Source organism: Apium graveolens, chromosome 2, assembly GCF_009905375.1.
Source record: "Apium graveolens cultivar Ventura chromosome 2, ASM990537v1, whole genome shotgun sequence".
NCBI classification, from domain to species: Eukaryota; Viridiplantae; Streptophyta; class Magnoliopsida; order Apiales; family Apiaceae; genus Apium; species Apium graveolens.
Genome location: NC_133648.1, coordinates 101,805,354 through 101,830,887, shown reverse-complemented (window position 1 = coordinate 101,830,887; position 25,534 = coordinate 101,805,354). Strand labels below are relative to the sequence as shown.

Below are 25,534 nucleotides of genomic sequence, written 5' to 3'. Positions count from 1 at the left end.
AGCTTGGCAGGATCAGCCTTCAAGGGCTTAGGCCAACGAATATCTCGATCTTTCTCGATCTCCATCAAGATCTGGCTTCTAGGAGCATTCAGCTTAGCGTATTCAGTGAACTTTTGCCCAGGTCCTCCCTTCTTGGGGGCTGAATCAGGATTTTGCTCGGTTCTAGGATACTTGTCCTTAGCGATATACTCCAGATCGGTCTTTTGCTTCTTGCCACCAGTGGGCTCATTACTCACTACAGTCTTCCTCATGCTCTATTCCACCTTGATGTACTTCACTGCCCTATCCTGGAGCTGCAACATGCTTTCAGGGGGGCGTTTGGCTAAGGACATCTTGAAAAACTCATCTCTAGTTCCTTGTTGCAGTGTTATCATGGCTATTTTATCATCAAGGTCTGGGACTTTTAAAGCCTCCTTTGTGAAACGATTCAGGTAGTCTCTCAAGGATTCCTTTGTTCCCTACACAATGCTCATAAGAGATTCTGAACTTTTCTCATGTACTCTCCCGCTGATGAATTGCTTAATAAAAGCCTGACTTAATTCTCTGAATGACCCAATAGAGTTCGGGGGCAAACGACTATACCACCTTTGAGCCATACCCGACAGTGTTTGAGAAAATGCCCGACACTTAATAGCATCATTCACGGGCTGCAACAGCAGTGCATTAGAGAATATCCTAACATGATTAGCGGGATCTCCCGTTCCATCATAAGCTTTGATAGTTGGCATCTTGAACTTTCTTGAGATATAGGCATTCATTATTTCTTCAGTGAAGGGCGGAGTAGGATCATCAAGATCTCCAAGGGGAAGAAGATTGCTTGGATCAGCCCTTGGGACAACGACCCTTTTCTGTACTGACCATCCAGGTCTATGACGGGAGGAAGATTTCTCCCCCTAGGAGGTAATGGGGGTCTGGTGAACTGATGCACCTCCAAGTCACGCCTCAGCCTTTGAATCTCAGCCTCGTGAGCCCTGATCCTTTCCTGCACTTCTTGGGGATTCATCCATTGGGTGCTCTTAGGACGTTGGCTACCATCAGCCATCGGCTCTTTGCCAACACGTCTCCTTCTTGGGGCTACTTCATCATCCGAAGATTCGGAGTCTCTCTTAGTGTAAGGATCAGAAAATTTATGATCCTTAGGGATATGAGCCAAACCTCGTATGTAGGGGGGAGATCGCCCCTGTGCTTCACTTCGTCCGGCATGTCTACTTCCTCCAACCTCGGGGTAAATGGGCATCTCATAAGGGAGGTTAGTAGTCACAACAGTTGAATACTCGTACCCAATGGGTCGATAATTCACAGGTGCATGTAGTTGTTGAACTTGGGGATTCGTACCTTGAGTAGCCGAGGGAATCGTCCCTTGTGGCTGAGGTTCAGTTGCCCCTATCTGGGCTACTCCTTGTGTGGCTGCATAAGTCGAATGAGGAGGTACCTCCACAGTTGACGAAATCACTTGGGTTGTCCCCGTTGGTGTTCTTCCTTCAAGGGCTCTAACTGTTCTCCGTGTTTTCGCCATGGTTGTTGTTGTGCTTTTCCCACAGACGGCGCCAAATGTTATGGATAAAAATCTAAGGTTATTATTTGCTGTATTTATTACTAAGAAACGTGAGTTTCGAGGCTCGATTTGACTGCTCTTGTGTTTCGTGACTCAATCTGCCTTAACAAGATGCCTACGTACCTTGCTGATTGCCAAGGATCAAGTCAAAAAACGTAGTTCTGATTTGTGGGGTGAGGCCCCTTATATAGATGTTGGTGGTCCTTGAATTGGACTTGGTATTGGAGACTTGGTGGTCAAGTCTCTGAATTAGAATGGACTTTGGAGTCCTAGAAAGTAGGAAGCTGATTTCTTATCCCATGAGGTTCCTTGGAGGCCAATCTACAAGGATTTATATCCTCACTAGGACTTATCTTAATAGTTGTTTTTCTCCCTTATTAATTAATTACGAAATTAATTAATTATCAGGGTTTTGGGCTTTCTTTGTTCCATCAGGCCTGATCTGGTCTATAAGGCCCGATCAATGTGTTAACCTTTTTGGTCTGAATATCATACATCTTCTTATTGGGCCTAGCAGCCCAAATCATGTATAATTAATGTAATATTTAATTACAAAATCAGGATTTATTTATACCTATCAATTATATATTATAAAATGTATAGTTCTATTATATTTTATCATATTGGATTTATTACTATTTTTATAAATATACAATTGTGTGTTAAAATAATTAATAAATTTGGTTATAAGAAAATAATATTTTTATACTTAATATTATATAAGCTAAAAATATTAAATATAAAATAAGAATTTTTATCCATATATATCAAATGTAATATAAATATAAATATATATGTATGTATAATTATATGTTTAAATATGTAGAAAGTGACATAGATGTGATCTGAATATTTTAGCTAATGATTACAAGATCAACAAATATAGAAGATGTGATAGATGAAATCTAATAATTATTGCTAACATGTCTTGTGGTGGGAGTGACATTATTTTTACCTAATATAAACATTTTAGCAAACAGGTGAACAAGTTGCAGTTGCTCTACTTTCCCGGGGAGAAATAGCATTTTTCAAATCTAACAGTTCAACATCGGCATCTTAGGTAAGTTAAAATGAATTTGACTGCATTATATTTTCTTAGTATAACACCAAGCCGTTATTTTAATTAGATTCTTTGTCATCTGTTTGACTAATCAGATTTGATACCTAGGGGAGGTGGATTTAAGAGAGGTGTATGAGTTATCAAAATAAATTTCATTATTACATTATTTATAAAGTTAAATACAATTTTAAAATATATATCTTAAATATCATATTTAATTTTAAATAAGTTATGCTTATTTTTAATTAATATAAGTATTTTTATTTACTTTAAAATTATAAATTAACATTAAAATTTAAATTTATAATATTCTAATCACTTGTATTTAATTTTTTTTGTTTGTAAGTTGTATAACAACTTAAATTCTACATATGCAATATATAAAAGTTTAATTCAATCAATAAATCAAAAATATTTAAATGAATCATATTTCATTCCAGCACCTACAAAACACATAATATCAAGAATGATTCCTTAGCCTAACCCGATTTCTTATTTCAAACCCATACTAAACCAAACTGTCTCATTTTCCTTAAGTTCCCTTAATAATTCGCATTTATTTGCTTTTTTCATTTCAATATCATCACTCTTCTCTGTAATTTTCATGTTTTAAGCTCTAGTTAGCAGTTTATATAATTGTGGCATAATACTATTTTTTACAAACCTATCAATCCAATCCTAACCAATTCAAATAGTTATACATTTAATATGGTTGGGTTTTCTAATTTTTGTGAGTTTAATGATTAATATTTTTATAAATTGTATTAAATGGGTTGGATGGTTAAAATGGTCAAACCAACCCAATCCAACCCATATAAAATCCTAAATGAAACAACTAATCTGAATAATTAGTATATAACCTTGTAAGAAAATACAAGACTTGTAAAGAAAATATATATATATATGATTATGGTAAAATCAACTATAGAAGTTTCAGAAACCTGTGACTTGCATGAAATAATCTGATTCTCTAAGTTGGGGACTTCAAGTTGACATAAAGTCGAGGAGGTCTTTATATGTATATACAAAAATGGTCATGCCCCAGATTAGAAGGCTAAATATTTCTTTTGAAAAATATGGCTTAGAGAATGAGTTTGAGAATTTTAAGAAACTTTTAAATCAACTCCTAAACCAAAATTTAAAGAAGATATATTGAAAATCACTTTCTATAAACTCCTAAATTATTCTCAAATTTTTAGAAGTCATTATTTCCTTCTCACACTTAGAATTCTCTCTCCCCTCCTTATTTCATTTTTAGCATACATGTATTTTCTTAATTTTATCTTAATATGATTTTTCTTTATCGAAATTTTTAAAATAGGTTATATACAAAATTATTTAGGAAGAGGAGAATAAAAAGGTTTCTATGACAAAAAATACATAAGTTTTTATATAGTTAGGATTTAATATTTTATACCTGACAAGAAAAAAAGAGATATAATATTTTATATTATTTAATAAAAAAAACTAATTAGAGTATTTGAGTTGCTCTTGCAACAGTGGAAAAAATGTAAGAGAATGCATGTATATATTAGTAGAGTGCAATTATAAATAAATGGTACACTATACGTGTCAATGTGAAATATTTATGTTAAGAAATTGATTAGTAAAAGATAGATTGAGATTAATTGGAGGAGGATCAATTTTCTATCTTTAAGTTATTGGGAGAGGAGCAAGGAACTCTTGGAGTTTGCTCAAACTGTTCTAATAAATTCTCCTTTTATTATTTGACCTGTCCAAGAAAACTAAATATTAGCTGTTAAAAAGTTTCCCAAAATTAATAAAGAAAAATCCTAGTTCTAGACAAAAAAATTTATTGTGTTTTAAGTAATATCATTATAACTATTACATTTTGTAAATATTAAATTATAAAATATTTGTACATTGTAGGATTCAAAATCTAATAAATTATAAAATAAACAGATATATAGCAATTGAACAGTACCAAGGGTCCTATTGATATAAAATAATTAAAAGTTATAAAATATATAATATTAGAAAATTTATCTACTTTAAAATATAACTTTTAGAATTTAAAATTACTAAAAATAATTTTTAATATCTGTTCAATATTTAATTATTTTAATCTTAAATAATTATTGAAATAATTTAAGTTAAAGAGAGTACTAACATTCCACTAAAGGGTAGTCAAAACTGCTGGATGAGGTCAATATAATATTCCACAAGGCAGCCCAGATCAAGTATTCAGATGACTTTCTGCACATAATCATGCGGCTCTCTGAATATGTTTCAACTTCCGATACATATACAGTTTTTTCAAATGAATAGACTGGAAATAAATAATGTTATACTCTTGAATTGATTTGGGAGTTGGTGATTATGATCCCCTCCAGAAGTGTTGCTTTGTAATCATGATTTAATTAATGATTCATACCACCATCAGCTTAAGAAAATGACGTTTCTCCCGCTACTATTTGTCTGAAAACATTAAACAACCATGTTAGAAGACCTAATCTTCTCCTAATGCTGACTTTTATATTGTCATTTGGTCACGGCACCAACAATCAATAATTCTCTAATTAAACAATTGCTTGTTTGAAAATCCTCACTTGATCGTAACTTGGACACTATTCGATTTATTTATATTGAATTATTTACTTCCACTTATTTTGAATTTGGAAGTGAAACTCAAGTGCTTATCAAAAAACTCTAAATTGGATCTAGATTGTCACCTAAGATGCTATCGAATGAGTAAACAGATGTTGGGACGTTGGTGATGTTATCACACAATGAATGAAATTTGAATAATGAAACCAATCAATAATGTGCCTGTTTAGAATTTCTTAAAATATACTATTTATAATTTAATGTTGAAAAACATATATGACATGGTAACCAGTTATTTAGGTGTTTAAATAATATTATGTATAAGTTAATAAGTGTTTGATAAGTTATAACTTATAAGTTATAATACTTTTGAAAAAAAAAACAAATTTTAATATAATAATTTAACACATGAATTTAAAATTAAAAAGATCAGAAAAAAGACATTATTGAAAAAATATAAAATTGCTTAGTATTAAAAAAATACTAAATATACATAAATTTAAGTGAAAATTGAAACCTGAAAACAAAATTCTTGAAATAACATACATTTGAAAAGAAAATAGCTTATTTTCTTGATTATTTACTATATCTATTTTCTCCTATATATATTCATGTATGTAAACTTAAGCAGACAAAAAAAATGATATCATGAATTACGTTTAGTATATACAGAAATGATAGTGTATTCCAAAATTTGAATTGTTAAAAAAGATATTCAAAATGTGCTAAATAAGGTTGTTCTTCTTCGCTTATGACAATATAAGACCATTTCAGCTCACACAGAATGTTATCCAAATAGCCGGTTAAAAGATGAAACACTTGTTTACCATATTTAAGTGTGTTTCTTTCTCTCCTAATAGGTAAATATTTAGTGAAAAATAATCCGTGTTCATGCCTCACGTAAATTGTAAGTGGAAAAGTGTGAATCATGCCGGTCCCGATCACAAAGAGATTTCAGTCCAAATTATAATCAAATAAATGGTCCTTTTTTAGAATTAGCTGTCAAAGAAATAGCTGTTTTGATTAACAGTTTTAACAAATTGATTGAATTTATTTATTTTGAATAAAATTATTTTGTAAATACATATTTTAATTAATTTTTTAATATTATGATCTTCCAAGTAACTTTTTCGAAATTAGCTTTTTAGAAAGAAAAAAAATATATTTCAAAATATAAATAATAACTTACAAACATAGCTTATGACTCGGGGAGCAACGAATTATGATTTTATGGATCTATGTGAAGACTTATGAATTTTATACCTGGAGCATTGTAATTCTAACGTATTTGTAATGGGAAATCGAGAAAAAGGCTCAGCTAAAATCCCGGATTGTTAGTGATTTATGCTATTGCATACTCACTATCTTTTCTTACATGGGGTTTAATTTTGTGTCGGCATTTCTAAGTTTATTTGACCACATGTTTAAAAGTGTAATTTTTCTTTTGTGAATTAAAATTTTTATTATATATTTTTATTTTTAAAAAATAAAAACTATTATTTTAATTATGTGATCAAATAATTCAAAAATATATACACAACAATCAAACATCATATAGAATAGAAAAATAGAGGGAGTAATGATTTTGATTCCATCAAATTTATGAAAGTAATCATATATTATTCGTTAATCGTTGGACTTTCAACAAATATCCAACATACGTAAGCAAACTAAAACATTTAACTATATAAGGATAAGAGACTTTGAAATATGAGAAGATATATGAGCCTCCTAAGCTGGTTTTAATGTCAATTTGATTGTAGTATTTGCAACGTGATCTCTGATCTTAATGAGATAAATCAATGGGCAGTTTGAACTACTATAGTTATTAATTAACTCCTAAATGATTAGATTTACTTAATATTAAAAAAAAAAGCAGGGAAATTGTTTGGAAGCTAGAATCACAAATAATTAGGGAATAATTTCCAACTGCTATGGGAGTAGGAAGATTCTATAAATAATACGTGTACGATCATTCATTAATCACAAACAATCAACAACCTAACACCAGGTGCCCTTAAAACAGCTTGTGAGTTGAGCATTTTGTGTTCAAACGTACTTGCACGAGTCATTTACATAGAATTCGTTCTCTTTTTTTTTCTTTCTGTTGGACAAACTTTGTATTTTAGACTAAGTTGTGAATCATTTTGAGACTCTATATGAGTGAGACACATTATGTGTTAGTGGTGTGTATTTATTGGAACGTATTCTTCTCTTCGAGGGGATTCCAACGCATATTAACACGCTCAAAATGAGTAAAAGGTGAATGAGAACTGATGTTCCAAAGTTTTACCTTTTAATATGAAAAGTGGTTTTGTACCACATCGAGAGTAGCACAAACCTATTCCTTAGTTTTTCTTATAAATACCATGTACCACATCGAAAAGAAAAACAAGTCCTTTCAAGCCTCTCTTTATAAATAGAGTCTTAGGGCACCAGTTTTATTAAGTCAAGAAAATAAGAGTCATCTCTTTCATTCTTGGTCTCTTTAGTCTTAAATTTTTCCAATATTCCGGTGATAGTTCTCGGGCTCAGTTCAAGTTCGCTGAGAGTATATTCGATCTATCGATTATACTAGTATCTCGTTTTATCCTGGGAAGCAGGTCGCTAAACACGGATGGTGCGGGGCGAAACTGCTTTAAGGAGACAGTTTTCTGGACTCGAGATTAAATCCAATCTCTGTTTGTTTTCTCAAACCCTTCTCCTAATTTAATTGTTAATTCTTATATGCTTATGTGATTTAAGAATTAGCAATGTTCTTATGAATTAGTTATATATTCAATATATATATAATAATGTCTTTATCGTACAAGATTGACAACAATCTTAAAGCAGTTTCCTTCAATTTTCATACTTTCTTGTGAGTAGACGCAAAAGTCAATTTGATTGTTTAAATTGGATTTATTTATGGGTATATGATTGGCCATTATTTGCCTCATTAATTAAATTAAATTTAGTGCGTTAATTTCTTTGATCACTTGTTGCCATGTGCTTGAAATTAATATAAATTTGATTTTAAGTGGTGCTTTGTTTAAGCATAACAGGTAGAGGCAAAAGTAAGCACAAAGTTGTTGGATAATTGGTTTCTTATAAGGCTATTGATGCTTTAATGGTGGACATATTTGGTGACATCTCTCTCGGGTTGATCATTATAAATTGGTAGATTAAACCCAAATTTATAATTCGTCCATGTTTTCGCTATTAATGGATAGCTTATTATGTTTTGTTAACATGGTGATTGATTTTTTAATTCTGAATTGATTTTGGAGTTATTAGTACACTGATACAAGAATCGTATATGCTATAGTTTACATGCGTGTTTGCAAGTTCATAACATGATATTGCTATGCAATTAAATGATATGGCTACATAAATGTGACCCTTCATGATGGAACTTGATTATTTGGTGATTAATTTTTAAATCATTGTTGAGTGATGATAAGGCATCAATTATTATTGTTTAATCTTTAATAATGGAGTTATATCACAAACTTGTAATACTGGATAGAATGCAGTAACATGTTTGTTGTTAAATAATGTGACGAGGTAGGCAGCTGAAGTGAACCAGATTTACAATTGCTCAGGATTCTCCACATTAAAAAACCTAATGGGCCTGGAGTACAGGTTATGGGTCGGCACATAAATTATATTTTTCTGGTTGGATTTTTCCTCCAGTTAAATAGTAATTTCACGTGTTGGTGTCGGTCTGCTGCGGCAGTGACACACGAGCCTATTATAGTGATCCATATAATACTTAATACGGCGAATATTGATCTCAGTAGTTATGCTGAACTTCGGAGAGAATCCGAAAAGTTGTTAACCCTAACGCATCAGTTGATCAAGGATCACTGAATGTGGGGTTATTGAAGATTTATGTTCTTCCTTGGGCCATTTATGGTTGTACCAGTAGGTGAGCCAGAAAAGTAGGTTCGTGTGAACCATGTAAATATTTTAGAGAAATTCGGTAATTAATTTTTAATGATAAGAACCACGGGAAGTTCTTTAAACATGATATTAAAATCTTATAGGTTTTAATGAATGACGTAAAACCTGCTCAGATGAGAGGTAGTGACACGATACGTGTTTACTGTCTGGTTTGATAGTAAAACATTTACCACTCGTACTCGTAGTCGAGTCAATATTGAAGCTAAATAGAGAGATGTGTGCTCTATAAACTCAAGGGTAAATCCAACTTAATATAGATAATTAAGATGGTAGTGAATAAATTTGATGATGAATAATCATCGGGCAAATTCTGTTTGCAACGTGAATATTCATGAGGTCGTTGCACCTTACTCGCATTAAATAAATGGAGTAGATGCAGGCTTGAGTTGCGCTCTGAGAGAGATGCAAAACGATTGTGATCAGCTCAGACTATCACTGAATTTGAGGATATTAGTTACGAAGGGCTAATCGTTCCTTAAACATGATACCACAGAAGGAAATAATTAAATTTCCTATTAGTTTTGGAATATTTTCTGACATTCTGTAAAATATTAAAATTGTAGGGGTATCTAAAATAGAAAATTATTGAATTTTCTATGAATAGTGGAATGTAATGAAACATTCTTGAAAATAATTGAAATGTGGGGGTATCTCGAAACTTGATACAAATACCTCTGTTGGTAGCATGAGATCCAAAATCAATTGAGATATTTTGGATGGATACATAGACAATGGTTGATTCTAATAATATCCGATATATGAATCTAATTTTTGAGATTCGTAAGAATACTATTACAGAGTTTAGGAATGCTTATGCGATAAGCTAGTAGATCCTAGTAGATCTGTAATTAAAAGTCATCTAAATGAACTTACGAGTTATTGGATGAATGTGAGGATGAACCTGCAGAGAGCAAAAGACTTGGATAATTGCTAGTCCCGAATGTCTTGATAATTTGCTTGAAGGTGAACTCGTAAATTTAATAGAAGCAATGCGCTTCTCGTATAATTTCTTGATAAGTGAATATATCAAGAGAAAATTTGACTATTACTGAGAGTCAATAAATCAAGATTTTCTAGCACGTGTACTAGAAAATGGATTGTGCATGTTCTCTCTATGTCCTTTGTGGGGGAAAGGATGTTAAGAAATAGAGAGAGTGGTTCTGTTTGACAGAATCTTGTTTAAAAAATATATAGATCTTCTTACGAGATAGAAGCATTAGGACCCAAATGAATTTTTAAATTGGGAAAATATATCTGGGTCTGAAGGAAGTATAAGGTCAGACTGATACAAAAAATATTACAATCGAAAGTGATGACCTTATATAATTTATGAAATATTCTCGAGTTTTGAGAATAAGGTTCATTAAGATGATACTAAAATTATCGTATTGTGAAATTTAAAAGTGCATCAATGAACATTGAGATGGTCTTTCTAAATAGATATTTGGAGAAATATCTATTTATGTGAACCCGAGGGTTGCTCTAGATAAATCAAGAGTAGAAAATTTGTATTTTCGGTGATCATGTTGAGTGAAACAACATTGACACGAAATAATGGCATATTAAATTTGATATTGCTATGATAAGCAATGGCTTCAAATAAATGACATGGTTGCCATTTTGAGGACGCTCAAAATTGGTTGCTATGTGAATAAGGATTACCAGTTTAAGGACGATTAAACTCGGTAATGATGCAAACTGAAATTGCTGGTTTTTGGGACGCTAAAAGCTGGTAATATCAATAACAAGTGAAGCCTTAAGTAATAACTAGTAAAGTTATTTCATAAATGTGAAATATGTCAATATGAGATGTCAAACTGATTCAAAATCAGAGAATTGACAAGTGTGCATGTGTTATTTACACATGATATGCAAGTCATAATTGATTGCATGTGAGTGATCTGATCATTACGAGAAGTAATGACAAGAGGATCATCTCTGAAAATCTTGATGAGATTGAAAAGTTTTAATTTGAAGATTACAATCTTCGTGACTTTAAAAGTTTTAGATGATACATGTCACATGTTGGTGATGTGAATTTTGAAGAGATCAACGAAGCTAAAGTTGTCATAACTGGAATGGATTTATATTTATCCAAGCGTAGATGAACAAGGATCTCTCAAGAAGGATTGCAAGTCTGTTGTACTTTTTAAAATTGTACAAAATTAGACATAGGCTACACAGTTGGTAAACTGGGTAGATGCACGAGTACAATGGAAATTGGTCACTTGGAAGTGATTGCAGTGAGATTTAAGGTGTATGATATGTGTTCGTGAGCTTGGACTGCAATACGAAAGATATCTAATTGTACTATGTGAATATAGTATGTAAATTAGATATTTGACTTTAAGAACTTAAAAGTCATTCGAGAATACATTTCACACTTAGCAGTCGTGTCATGGAAATCCTAAACTTAGCTCGATTCATGATGGAATACGAGTCTGGTGCATAAAATAAATGCAGTTAAAAGGCTGAGTAGCCACTTTGTAAGGATATTCCTAAATGACAAGGAAAACGTGTCTTCAATATGCATATATCGTGTAATCAATATGCAAATTGGGAGATCACATTATTGTGTATGAAATGGTATGTCTCACATCTATGATGAGGACATAATACCATTAAACAACTATTCTCAACGAGAATTATCATGATTGACTATGTAAAGTCAAATGATAATGTTTGGATCCACTAACCAGATGGTTAAACTGAGCGAATCTGTTTAAGACAAGAGAATCTAGTTAGACCGAGAGATAGTTGTCAAATCATCGAGAGGAATGAGCCTTGCCTATTGCTTAACGGCGTCATGGTGGACACCCAACCTTGTTGACTGGAGATCCCAAGAACTTGGTTCAATGGGACAACTAAATCATGATGACCAAATCACTGTGGGGGTAACCCCTGGCCTATTTCTGTGATGATGAAACAGTGAGACCCGTAGGGTACGAGGTTAAGCTTTATGCTTTTAATGATCTTTGACGAATACAAGGATTTCAAGTTTGAATACATAATATTCGGTTGGGTAAACGCGGGTTACTCTATAAGATAAAGATCACCTATGTAAGAGAGAAGTATGGCCGCTTCAAAGGAGAATTGCGAGGCACAATTCTTTAGAAACTCTTGCAGAACCAGGACGATGTTCCAGGGCCAAAATGGACATAATCATGAGAACTGAATGAGTCAGGAAAGATATAGTGATGAGTATGTCATCGTTTACACAAACGGTCGAACAGTTCAAGGACATCGCGTCATACTGTCTACCAGTAAAGTCGATATACTTATTCGAGCGAAGGTTCAAGGAGCATTCTCTACCTATCGTATGCTATATCTGACCGCCGGAACTATCACCAAGTCAAGCTCCGCGTCTGTCTGTCTATGTGGTGTCTATGTGGTGCGTGCTACTGGACCATCAATCTCATTTGTGGGGGATTGTTGGACAAACTTTGTATTTTAGACTAAGTTGTGAATCATTTTGAGACTCTATATGAGTGAGACACATTATGTGTTAGTGGTGTGTATTTATTGGAACGTATTCTTCTCTTCGAGGGGATTCCAACGCATATTAACACGCTCAAAATGAGTAAAAGGTGAATGAGAACTGATGTTCCAAAGTTTTACCTTTTAATATGAAAAGTGGTTTTGTACCACATCGAGAGTAGCACAAACCTATTCCTTAGTTTTTCTTATAAATACCATGTACCACATCGAAAAGAAAAACAAGTCCTTTCAAGCCTCTCTTTATAAATAGAGTCTTAGGGCACCAGTTTTATTAAGTCAAGAAAATAAGAGTCATCTCTTTCATTCTTGGTCTCTTTAGTCTTAAATTTTTCCAATATTCCGGTGATAGTTCTCGGGCTCAGTTCAAGTTCGCTGAGAGTATATTCGATCTATCGATTATACTAGTATCTCGTTTTATCCTGGGAAGCAGGTCGCTAAACACGGATGGTGCGGGGCGAAACTGCTTTAAGGAGACAGTTTTCTGGACTCGAGATTAAATCCAATCTCTGTTTGTTTTCTCAAACCCTTCTCCTAATTTAATTGTTAATTCTTATATGCTTATGTGATTTAAGAATTAGCAATGTTCTTATGAATTAGTTATATATTCAATATATATATAATAATGTCTTTATCGTACAAGATTGACAACACTTTCCAAGTTCAGTCGCAGTTTGCTATGGCTCAAAGTGAAGAGTTCAAGTTTTGTATAATGGATGCTCTTCTCATTTTTGTAAAGATCCGTGATTCAAATAATCATACTTAACAAAAGCAAGTTAAATTTAGGATTTTGAATGTAGCATATAAGAATAATCGAATGGGATTTAGGATTGGGATTCTCAGAAGTTCTGCATTAAAATTTATGAGTAAATTCAACAGTGATCAAAAATTCAAATTTGGATCAAATTATTCCAAAATCTATTTCAATAATGGTCCAAGTGAACAGTAGTGATATTGCTAATTCACTGATCCAAATTTGGATCATTTAATTTAATATAAAATAATATTTTTGTTATTTGTAGTTTATTAGATTTTAAATTGATTTTTGATTATTTAATTATATAATTAGTAACAGAATATAAATAATATTTAACAAAATTTATTTTTAAAATAAAAATTATTAATAAGAAAACATAATTTCATTAAAATTTAAAAAAAAAATAAAGAGACACATATTGTACTTAGAGATGCATTAATTGAGTGTGGGAAGAATATACTAATTCAAAAAATTAGTGTGTATCGATGATATTTTGTATGTTAATTATTGCAATAAATGTGTTTTTCGTGAAATAAGGGCATAATTTTAATATTTTTATACGTATTAATTTTTGTTTATTTAATTAATTTATGAAATGTTATATAAATTGTTAATAATAATTATATTTATATATTATTATATGTAAAAAATAATTTGAATCAAATATTTGGATCATACTGTTGGAGTTGGTCAGAAATTTGAATCAGTATTTGGATAAATTGATGATCCAAAATTGTATTTTTGGATTATGGAGATGACCTAAAGAATACCTGCAACAAGAGTTTCATCCAATATTCTCAAAAACGAAAACGGACGTTCATGCTGAACCAAACGTCCAAACCTCACGATGCTACGCTTTGAAATAACACCTAGAGTGGGGTGAATAGGTGATTATGGCTAACTAGGATTACTTTTAGATTTTACCCGATAATAGCTTACTGAGATTTTACCAACTGAACTATAATCTGACAATGATAGTAAGCTGAGATGACTAAATGCAATGCAGAAAATAATGTGCAGGAAAGTAAATAGAACACACAAGAATTTTAGCCAGGTTCGACCCCTAATCCCCTATGGTCTACGTCCTGGTCCCTTACCAACTTGGTAAGAGAATATATTATTGATCAATGAAGGTTACAACTACAAGATACAACAATATATCTCCCTTTATCCCAGCTGCTGATAATGGCTTGCTGAAACCCTGTTTAAGAACCTGCTCTCTAAGTACTATACTACCCCGTAGTACAAACTCCTCTAGCAAGTACCACTAAACCCTTGTTTCCCTAGCCAACTTATCCAGCAACTAATCAATACAATTTGAACAATACAAATCAGTGATAAAGATTACAACTCAAACTATAAACTCTCTCTAAGATGAAACACGTGTATATATTTAGAGCTCGAGAGTATTTTGAAATCAATAAAGATCAGGAGTTGTATGTGTTCTTGCTTGCAAATTCGTCCTCATAAAACTGCAAGAAAACCTCTTATATAACCACACATTAACGTTTGAAAACAGCCTCAACAAATTACAACGGCTAGAATCCAATTCTACCGTGTAAGATCGTTGGGATGGTTTTTCCAACGTTCATGTGTACATTAGATAGAAGAGAAACACAGAAGTCCAACGTTCAGAAAATATCTCTTCTATTATGTAGAGGATAAAACGTTTTAATAAGAAGATAGGAGAAAGAGTTTGAAAGAGAAACAAACTCCTATTCTTTAGGAAATCAATTTGAATGATTAAAAACATTTTAAAAATGAGCTCTCTATATATCATGCACGTATATTATATTAGAGAAGTCCTTACAACTGATATATATATGAAGATCCTATAAAATCTCCATGAAATTCGACTTCCTTGTTGAATCTGGACTGTGCATCTTGGCTTGCTGTTATTCTGACAATCGTGATCATAGCTTGCTGAAATAGATTACTGTCTTATGATAGCTTGCTGTCATGATACTTAAACAGCACTGATATCAAACTGTTATATCCTGCAAACATTCTCAAATAACAACATGATGGCTTGCTGTGTTGTGATCATCAAAACTAAGGAGTTACAATCTCCCCCTTTTTGATGATTACACACATTTAGGAGAATAAAAACTCCCCCTAAATCTATGCATATCTCAAAATCTTATAACATGTTACTGCAATTAATATAAATGACACATATGCATATCCAAATATCCAATCATAACTAACAACCAGCATAAATCATTACATCAAGTCTTAAAAACCAAAAGTCAATTTAAACCAAGTAGCATCATAAACCAAGTAGCAAACCACAGATTAAACATAAGCCAACAGATAGTCTTAATAATCAGGCATAAACATAAACATAAGTCTCCTAAATTACTCCCCCTTAAAGCATCAAAAAGATTCAGGTTGAGGGCTGATCAGAATTATAAGATAAAGCATCAAAACACACAAACAAGTAACAACAATAAACAGATAATGACATATCATAATTAAAAAATTAAATTAAACACAAAATTGCCATTTTAATAACCCATCATAGTAAGCTAATATGAAAAATGATAGTAAGCCAACATTACCAAATTTCCAATGATAGCTTGCGATTATACACTGCACATGCCAAGTTCCCTTCGAATGGTAGAAAATCTTGCTTCGCCAAGGGGTTTTGTAAAAATATCTGCCAATTGATATTCAGTAGGCACAAAAACTAATTCGATCTTACCTTTGGCAGCATTATCTCTCAAGAAATGATGACGAACATCAATATGCTTTGTTCTTGAGTGATTCACTGGATTTTTTGATATGTTAATGGTGCTAGTGTTGTCACAATAGATTGGAACTTTGCCACACTTGATTCCAAAATCTCGTAGAGTCTGAATCATCCACAAAATTTGAGAGCAACAACTACCAGCTGCCAAATACTCACCTTCTGCTGTGGATAATGCAACTGAAGTTTGTTTCTTACTTTGCCAAGATACGAGACTTTGTCCTAAATATGTACAAACACCACTTGTGCTCTTTCTATCAGTTTGACAACCCGCATAGTCAGCATCACTATACCCCACAAGATCAAATGTGCTTGTAATAGGATAAAATAACCCAAGATTAATAGTCCCACTTAAATATCGAAATATTCTTTTAACTGCATTTAAGTGTGATTCCTTAGGTTTAGCTTGAAAACGAGCACATACACAAACACTATACATAATATCTGGCCGAGAAGCAGTAAGATATAAAAGACTACCAATCATACCTCTATACTTCTTAATATCAACATCTTTACCTTTTTCATCCGATGTCAGCTTGTTGTTTTGATTGGTGTAAATTTCGGCTTGACATTGTCAAAACCAAATCTGGTCAGCAAATTCTTGACATATTTTGATTGATGCACATAAATTCCATCTTTAGATTGTGTAATTTGGAGCCCCAAGAAATAATTGAGCTCATCCATCATGCTCATGTCAAATTCACTGCTCATACACTTAGAAAACCACTCCCACATAGAATCATTAGTGGATCCAAAGATTATATCATCTACATATATCTGGACAATCAAAATATCATTACCATTTTGCTTAGTAAATAAAGTAGGATCAATTTTACCTCGAATGAAGCCATTTTTGATCAAAAACTTACTAAGCCTCTTGTACCAAGCCCTTGGTGCTTGCTTTAAGCCATATAATGCCTTCTTAAGCTTGTAGACATAATCTGGATGTTGTCCATGTTCAAAACCAGGGGGTTGCTTGACATAAACTTCCTCTTCCAGAAATCCATTAAGAAAAGCACTTTTGACGTCCATTTGATGTAGCTTGATCTTCTTGTAGCATGCATAAGCAAGAAGCATCCTAATTGATTCCAATCTAGCTACTGGAGCATAAGTTTGATCAAAGTCAATGCCTTCTTGTTGGTTGTACCCTTGTGCTACGAGCCTTGCTTTATTTCGAGTAACAGTACCAAATTCATCCACTTTATTCTTGAAAATCCATTTTGTACCAATGATTGAAGCATCCTTTGGTGGCTTGACCAGTTCCCAAACATCACATCGTTCGAATTGATTGAGTTCTTCTTGCATAGCCGTGATCCAATTTTCATCTTCAAGTGCTTCTTTGACATTCTTGGGTTCCTCTTGAGCTAAAAATGCAGCATAAGCACAAAAGTTTGCAGTGCCTTTTCTTGTCTTGAGACCATCAGAAATATCACCAATAACCTGTTCTGGAGGGTGATTCTTCACTGTCCGTGTAGCTTTTGGCAATGAATGCTTTGCAATATCTTCATGTGAAGTCTTCCTTATCTTAGATGGAGGAGCTAAGTCTTCACCATCATAGATTGACATTTTATCCTTTGCTCTATTTCCTCTAGGACCATCAAGAGTCATCTTTGCCATCTTTACAATTGCATCATCAACTGGAGTAGAAGGTTCTGCTTGCTGATTTCCTGAGGCAGTTTTAATTTCAGCTTGCTATTTTCCAGAATCAGTCTCTGTTTCAGCTTGCTGTTTTGGAGTAGCCTTCTCTGTTTCAGCTTGCTGTTGTCCAGCTTCACCTGCATCATCTTCCTCGTCTCTTGGAAGATCATTGTTAGGTTCTTGAAAAGTAACATCTATAGATTCCTCAACAATATGCTTAGACAAATTATAAACTCTATAGGTTTTACTATTCATAGAATAACCAAGAAAAATAGCTTCATAAGATTTAGCATCAAATTTACCATCATTACCAATTATCTTGAGTACAAAACACTTTGAGCCAAATATTCTGAAGTAACTGATGTTGGGCCTCTTTTTCTTGAGCAATTCATATGGAGTCTTGTCCAAAATAGGTCTTATCAATACTCTATTCAGAACATAGCATGTTGTGTTGACTGCTTCTGCCCAAAAACTTCTAGGTAACTTGCTTTCTTGCAACAAAGTCCTTGCTGTCTCTTGCAGTGACCTATTCTTGCGTTCCACCACACCATTTTGTTGTGGAGTCCTTGGAGCCGAGAATTCATGTGATATTCCTCTTTCTTCACAATAAGTAACAAAGTCTTTTTGGAATTCAGCACCTCGATCACTCCTTATTCCTACAAGCTTTGTATTGAGCTTATTCTCAAGTAATTTAATTAGTTTCTCAAACTCATTAAAAGCAGCATCTTTAGTTCTAAGAAACAATACTCATGTAAAACGAGAATAATCATCAACAATTACAAAACCATATTGCTTACCTCCTATACTTTTATAAGCTTCTGGACCAAATAAGTCTAAATGTTAAAGTTCTAAGGGTTTAGAAGTAGATACCATTTTCTTTGCTTTGTGAGTACTTCTAATTTGCTTGCCTAATTGGCATGCCGAACACACCTCAGTCTTGACATACTTGATTTTGGGTAAACCTCTGACTAGCTTCTTCTTTGAAAGCTTGTTAAGTAAGTCCATGTGAGCATGACCCAATCTTCTATGCCAAACATAAGGATCAGTGTCTATTGCAGCAAGACAGCAAGCTGTTTTCTGCAACTCAAAGTCCAAAATATATATATTTCCTTCCCTTCTAGCAACTAGGGGGACTTTTTTAGTACCAATAGTAATAATACACTTATCAATACCAAAGTTAACAGTATGACCATCATCATATAACTGACTTATGCTAAGCAGATTATATTTAAGGCCTTTAAATATTGAACTTTATCAATTGAAATGTGTTTATTACCTATTTTACCTTTTCCAAGAATTTGAAGAGTTTTGCTATCACCAATAGTCACTCTTCCACCCTTTTTCATCTGAAGACTCAAGAATTGTGCTTTGTCTCCACTCATATGTCTAGTACATCCGCTATCTAAAATCCATTGAGTTGATTTGACTCGAGCGGCAAGACACATCTACAAAACACATAAAACAACTCAACCTTTTGGTACCCAAAGTTTGTTGGGTCCGACATGGTTAGCAGATAAAACATATAAAATATGTAAATCAAATTTCTTTATCCATTTTTGGATAAATCTAGGTGATTTAACTCTGCCAGCCTGATGATGGTAAGCTGTCTTTGTTCTGCCATTCTGATCATAGTAAGTTTTTTTCTGTTTGTTTCCTCCATGGTATGATTTTTGTCCATTCTGAACTTTGCAATGCTTTTCAAGATGCCCTTTCTTTCCACATCTGTTGCATATCTTCCAAGGTATAGCATAATCATAGGGTATGCCATGTTTTCCTTCATATCTTAGAGTTTTGTCCTTCTTGTTTGCATTCATTCCAATTCCTTCTCTGACCAATGGAATATTTGTGTTGTTCATCATAGATTTGAGACTTTCTTCTCCTTGAACAAACGATCCCATGCCCTTTTTCAGATCCTCCACTTCCTTTGTGAGCAGATCAATCTTTTCAGCTTGCTGACTTATGATTTCAGCTTGCTGAGATGGTTCTTCTGCTTGATTTGAAGGTGTTGCATCTATTGATTCTCTGAGTTTGAATAGCTCCAAACATTCATCCCTTGCTTCAATCTCCTTCTTTAACTCTGTGATCTCTATTAATTGAGTCTTGTTTCTTTTGAGGAGAATTTTGTTGAAATTTTCCACATGACTAACTTTAGCTTGAAGATCCTTGATTTCAGCCTCTTTGTCAGCTTGTGTAGGTACCTTCTTGTCAATCTAAGTATCTACTTTGCTCATCAAATCTTGAACCATAGTCTTGAGATAATTATTCTTCTCTTTTAGCTTGCTATTTTCAGCTTTAAGAGAATAACATTCACCCATAGATACATTCTTACATTCCTGCATGGTTAGTGGTTCCAAAATAATATTTTCAGAAGATAAATTATATATACAAGAGTTTACCTCACTCTGATCTTCTTCTGAATCACTTTCTAGGTATCCACTTTCTGAATTTCCTCGAACAGAATCATCATCAAGTCCAACTAGGGCAAGATTGACCATGTCTCCACTTGAATCATCACTGGAAACTGAGTCATCATCACTCCAAGTCATTAGAGCTTTAGCTTTCTTCTTATCCTTGAAGACAGTTTGCTGTTTTGACTTCAATTTGTAGCAGTCCCGCTTATAATGGTCTGGCTTTCCACATTCAAAGCATGTCTGATCTTTAGAATCCTTGTTGGGCTTCTTGTTGTTGGAAAATCTGCCTTTATCTCTTTTCAGCTTGTTCTTCTTCTCGATCATCTTTCTGATCTTCCTGGATATTAAAGCTAGTTCTTCGTCTGACTCATCTTCAGATTCCAGTAAGCTATCATTAGTGTGAAGAGCTAATTGCTTCATTTGAGCAACTGGAGCTTGCATAGAACTTGATTGGCTTTCCTTGATTTTGCTTTCAAATTGTTCCAATTCTGCAAAAACAGCCAATTGATCCATAGTATCTATAGTTGGAGATGATTCTAGAGCTGTTACCTTTGGTTCATTGATAAATGGCACAGCACTAAGTATCTTCATGTTGATTTCTTCTTGTGGGATATGTTTGCCAAGCTGCTTTAAGGCATTCAGATTTATCTGGAATCTAGCTTGACTTTCTCAAATAGTTTCTCCGTCTTGAAGCTTGAAATTTCCAAACTCATTCATTAGTTTACTCAATTTCACCTTTCTTAAACTCTTGGATCCTTCGTGATACAATTCCAGAGTATCCCATATCTCTTTAGCTGATTTGCATGAAGAGACTTTATCACATTCACTAGGACATAACCCATTCATGAGAGAATTCCTAGCCTTTCCATTGAAGCTGTATTTGATTAGTTCAGCCTCTGTGAGATCATCAACGTCTTTCACTTTGCCTTCTTTGTCCTTAAACTCAAAAGGACCCTTCTGAACAACTCTCAAAGCTAGTGGCTCCCTGGATAGATACACTTCCATGCGACCTTTCCACCAGTTATAGTTTTCTGTACCAAGCAAGAGAGGTGCTCGGTAATCTGAGGTTCCTTCGGGATATTTGTCAGCCATTTCGATCGAATACTATTCCTGTTACAGAAAGATTAGTATACCAATGCTCTGATACCAACTGAAATAACACCTAGAGGGGGGGTGAATAGGTGATTATGGCTAACTAGGATTACTTTTAGATTTTACCCGATAATAGCTTACTGAGATTTTACCAACTGAACTATAATCTGACAATGATAGTAAGCTGAGATGACTAAATACAATGCAGAAAATAATGTGCAGGAAAGTAAATAGAACACACAAGAATTTTAGCCAGGTTCGACCCCTAATCCCCTATGGTCTACGTCCTGGTCCCTTACCAACTTGGTAAGAGAATATATTATTGATCAATGAAGGTTACAACTACAAGATACAATAATATATCTCCCTTTATCCCAGCTGCTGATAATGGCTTGCTGAAACCCTGTTTAAGAACCTGCTCTCTAAGTACTATACTACCCCGTAGTACAAACTCCTCTAGCAAGTACCACTAAACCCTTGTTTCCCTAACCAACTTATCCAGCAACTAATCAATACAATTTGAACAATACAAATCAGTGATAAAGATTACAACTCAAACTATAAACTCTCTCTAAGATGAAACACGTGTATATATTTAGAGCTCGAGAGTATTTTGAAATCAATAAAGATCAGGAGTTGTATGTGTTCTTGCTTGCAAATTCGTCCTCATAAAACTGCAAGAAAACCTCTTATATAACCACACATTAACGTTTGAAAACAGCCTCAACAAATTACAACGGCTAGAATCCAATTCTACCGTGTAAGATCGTTGGGATGATTTTTCCAACGTTCATGTGTACGTTAGATAGAAGAGAAACACAGAAGTCCAACGTTCAGAAAATATCTCTTCTATTATGTAGAGGATAAAACGTTTTAATAAGAAGATAGGAGAAAGAGTTTAAAAGAGAAACAAACTCCTATTCTTTAGGAAATCAATTTGAATGATTAAAAACGTTTTAAAAATGAGCTCTCTATATATCATGCACGTATATTATATTAGAGAAGTCCTTACAACTGATATATATGAAGATCCTATAAAATCTCCATGAAATTCGACTTCCTTGTTGAATCTGGACTGTGCATCTTGGCTTGCTGTTATTCTGACAATCGTGATCATAGCTTGCTGAAATAGATTACTGTCTTATGATAGCTTGCTGTCATGATACTTAAACAACACTGATATCAAGCTGTTATATCCTGCAAACATTCTCAAATAACAACATGATGGCTTGCTGTGTTGTGATCATCAAAACTAAGGAGTTACATGTTTTTGTTTTTAACATAAAAATATTATGTATTTCAATGAAAAGACTAGGGATAAATCCCCCTTTATTTTGAGATAGCTTAATATGAAAAATAAAAATATTTTATGAATTACATAATATCAAAATTTGATTACAGAGAAATACAAGTTACACCATTCTTGAAATTAACATCATCACAATCGACTTTCGTACAATTAATTCCAGTTATACTATAATGTCAATGTCAAAATTTTCAGTGGCACCAACTGAAATTGGAGGAACTGATATACTCATAATATAAAAATCTTCGATATCGATAAATAAATAATATTGTTAAATGAATTATTTTTCTAAACTAAAATAAAAATAATAGTATGGTTTCATTTAGACAAATTAACAAATTTAATAAATGAGTAAAATTTGCTAATTTTATCCTACACACAATTCGTTGAAACCGGGATATTAAGAACTTAACTGTCGAAGAAACTTCGTCCGATTTTATTATAGATAAATTTTGTGGGACATTATGAACATGAGATATTGTGCTAGACAGATTAGTCCGCCTGCCTAGGACACTGTATTATAAAAAAATTATTAACGTAAATCGGCAAAGGACACCCTATTATAAAAAAATATATTAATTTTTCAAAGTTTATGCATATACAAAGTCAAGTTCAATTGTATATACCAAAACTTAAGATCACTAAAACTAAAATTATTGTACAAAGACCAAATAGAACAGCCAAACACCTTTGCCATTGGGCAATTGGTGAGTCGTTGTCTTGCCCAAATATGTTACAACTATACAACATACATATCGACTGTACGGAGAAATATTCGATACCTTGGGTTGATTACATAAGTACCCCTTCAGTACAACCATCCCGATAAAATGTACCCACCTACCATTAAGACCTAATCTTTAAACTACTGTCCCACACCACATACGTTAAGCCGCAAAAAGCCACCGAAATTACCGGAAATTACAGAAATTGTCCCCCGTCTGTCTGTTTAGAAAAAAGAAAGGATACTCTTCCCAAGACGGTCCACAGTTCGTTCAACTCTAACCGTTCGTCCGTTTTAAATACTCCATCAGTCCCAAAAAACCGTTTTCAATTTATATTAGATACGTTTTTCAATGCATATTTTTAATTGATAATATCTTTAATTTTGTATTAATATTAAATATAAAAATTTTATTATATTAAATTATTCATTAATACGAATTTAACAAGATTATTCATGACTATATTTAAATTAAATATAAATTAATAATCAATCGTTTAATATGAACAATTTTAAAAGTCAAAATAGAAAATATATAAGTGGACGGAGGAGTACATCAAACTGATTAACCAGTACAGGAGTGGTACTCCGTAACTAGTACTTCTTATGTGTAAAATGCACGTTACTTAGCGCATGTGTTACTTCTGGCTAGTATTGTAAAAATCGGTAATCGGACCCAATTGATTGAGTTATCGATTAATGATTAATCGTTAAATCAAGAAATAATCGGAATGATTAATCAGACAATAATTAGTCATATTTTTTAATATTATTTAAATATATAAATATGATTTATATAGTATATATATGTTATTTACATAAAATTATATAAAAATAATTTTTTTTTTAAAAATCCTATCACAATATTTTAACAAACAAAATTAATTTTAAAATTCTTCAATTTGATGAAATTAATGAATAATATTTCGGTTAATCCTTCCAATTATTTACAATTGATTAATTGTTATAACATGATGAAATTACCGATTAATCTTAACAAAATATGAAATTAATATCAATTTCCGATTTTTAAGCCTGTGCAGCCAAGACATTAGATCAAAACATTTCTACAGGTTCATATTGTCAGGGAACAAAAACAAAAGCAAAAAAAGGAGATTAATTAGGGCAAAAATACAAGCACGGATATCATTTCATGTATCACAGTGAGGAGAGAAATATGTAAATAGATCCCTCACAGGCTCTCACTACACTGTAAACAACACAAAATCCAAACCTACAAACCCTAATTTTTAATTCCTAAAACACATTTTATATACAAACCACATATCGATCTACTCATACGCTCACAATCTACGATCTACTCATCTATCTCATCTCGGTATCTAAAAATCTATAAAAATTCAAACTCCGCTACAGAAACTCAAATTCATCGGAGATCGAGCCAATCAGATCCTGAACATCGATCGAAACCTCACCGACTTTCATAGCTTCTAGAACCTTCTCGAAGTCTACAACATCGCAGGGGATACGAAGCACGCCTTTCTGTTCATAACCGTATTCTTGAGCCGATTTGTTGAGCAACTGGATGAAGATCGGGTGGTTTAGCAGCTCGGCGCTCACGATGAACCGCTCCATTTCTTCGCCGACGTAGACCGGGAGGTGACCGACCGGAACACCGCTGGACCGGCGGAGCTTCAGTGACCGGAACGAGTTTGAGCTGAGAGGACGAGTCGAGGAGTGAGTCGAAGACCGAGTTGAGGAGCGGAGGAGAGTGTATTGAGAAGAGTCGGCGACTCGGGAGAGGCGGCGAATCAACTTCTTCATGATGAAAGGAAGGAGAGAAAAAAGAGATGTATGTATAGATAGATACAGGTGTGTATGTATAGACTGGGAGAGAGGGGAAAGAGAGAGAGAGAGAGATGGGGAGAGGAGAGACTGAGAGGGAGTAAATTTATAGGAAAGGTGAGACGTACAGGTAGGCGTACTTGGCAGGTACAATTATTTAATTATTATTGGTGTTGTTAAATTTGTTTATTTAGAAAATATATAAAATTAGGAGTAGTTAATTTGCTGGTTGTATAAATGGGAAAAGAAACATATATTCCGTATTTTCTTGCTTTTTGTTTGGGAGGAAAGAGAATGACATTCCGAAGATATTCCAGATTATTGCAGCTCACGAGAATATTAAGACCCATGTGATGTGGAGTTTAAGACCTGTTGGACACGGGACACTCACTGTTCCTCACTAGTGTCTAAAAATTGGATCCGACCTT

General features: G+C 33.3%; 1 protein-coding gene across 1 annotated transcript; it reads right to left on the bottom strand.

Annotated features, from left to right (window-relative positions):
- Window positions 1-24,399: 24,399 nt before the first annotated feature.
- On the bottom strand, window positions 24,400-25,212 carry LOC141707688 (auxin-responsive protein SAUR72-like). Its single transcript, XM_074511004.1, has one exon. The coding sequence runs from the start codon at window positions 25,083-25,085 to the stop codon at window positions 24,672-24,674; it is 414 nt and encodes a 137-aa protein (XP_074367105.1). The 5' UTR covers window positions 25,086-25,212; the 3' UTR covers window positions 24,400-24,671.
- Between the last annotated feature and the right edge of the window lie 322 nt (window positions 25,213-25,534).

Bases quoted from the DNA above. Each gene is read 5' to 3' on its own strand.
- LOC141707688 (XM_074511004.1), bottom strand. From the start codon at position 25,085: ATGAAGAAGTTGATTCGCCGCCTCTCCCGAGTCGCCGACTCTTCTCAA.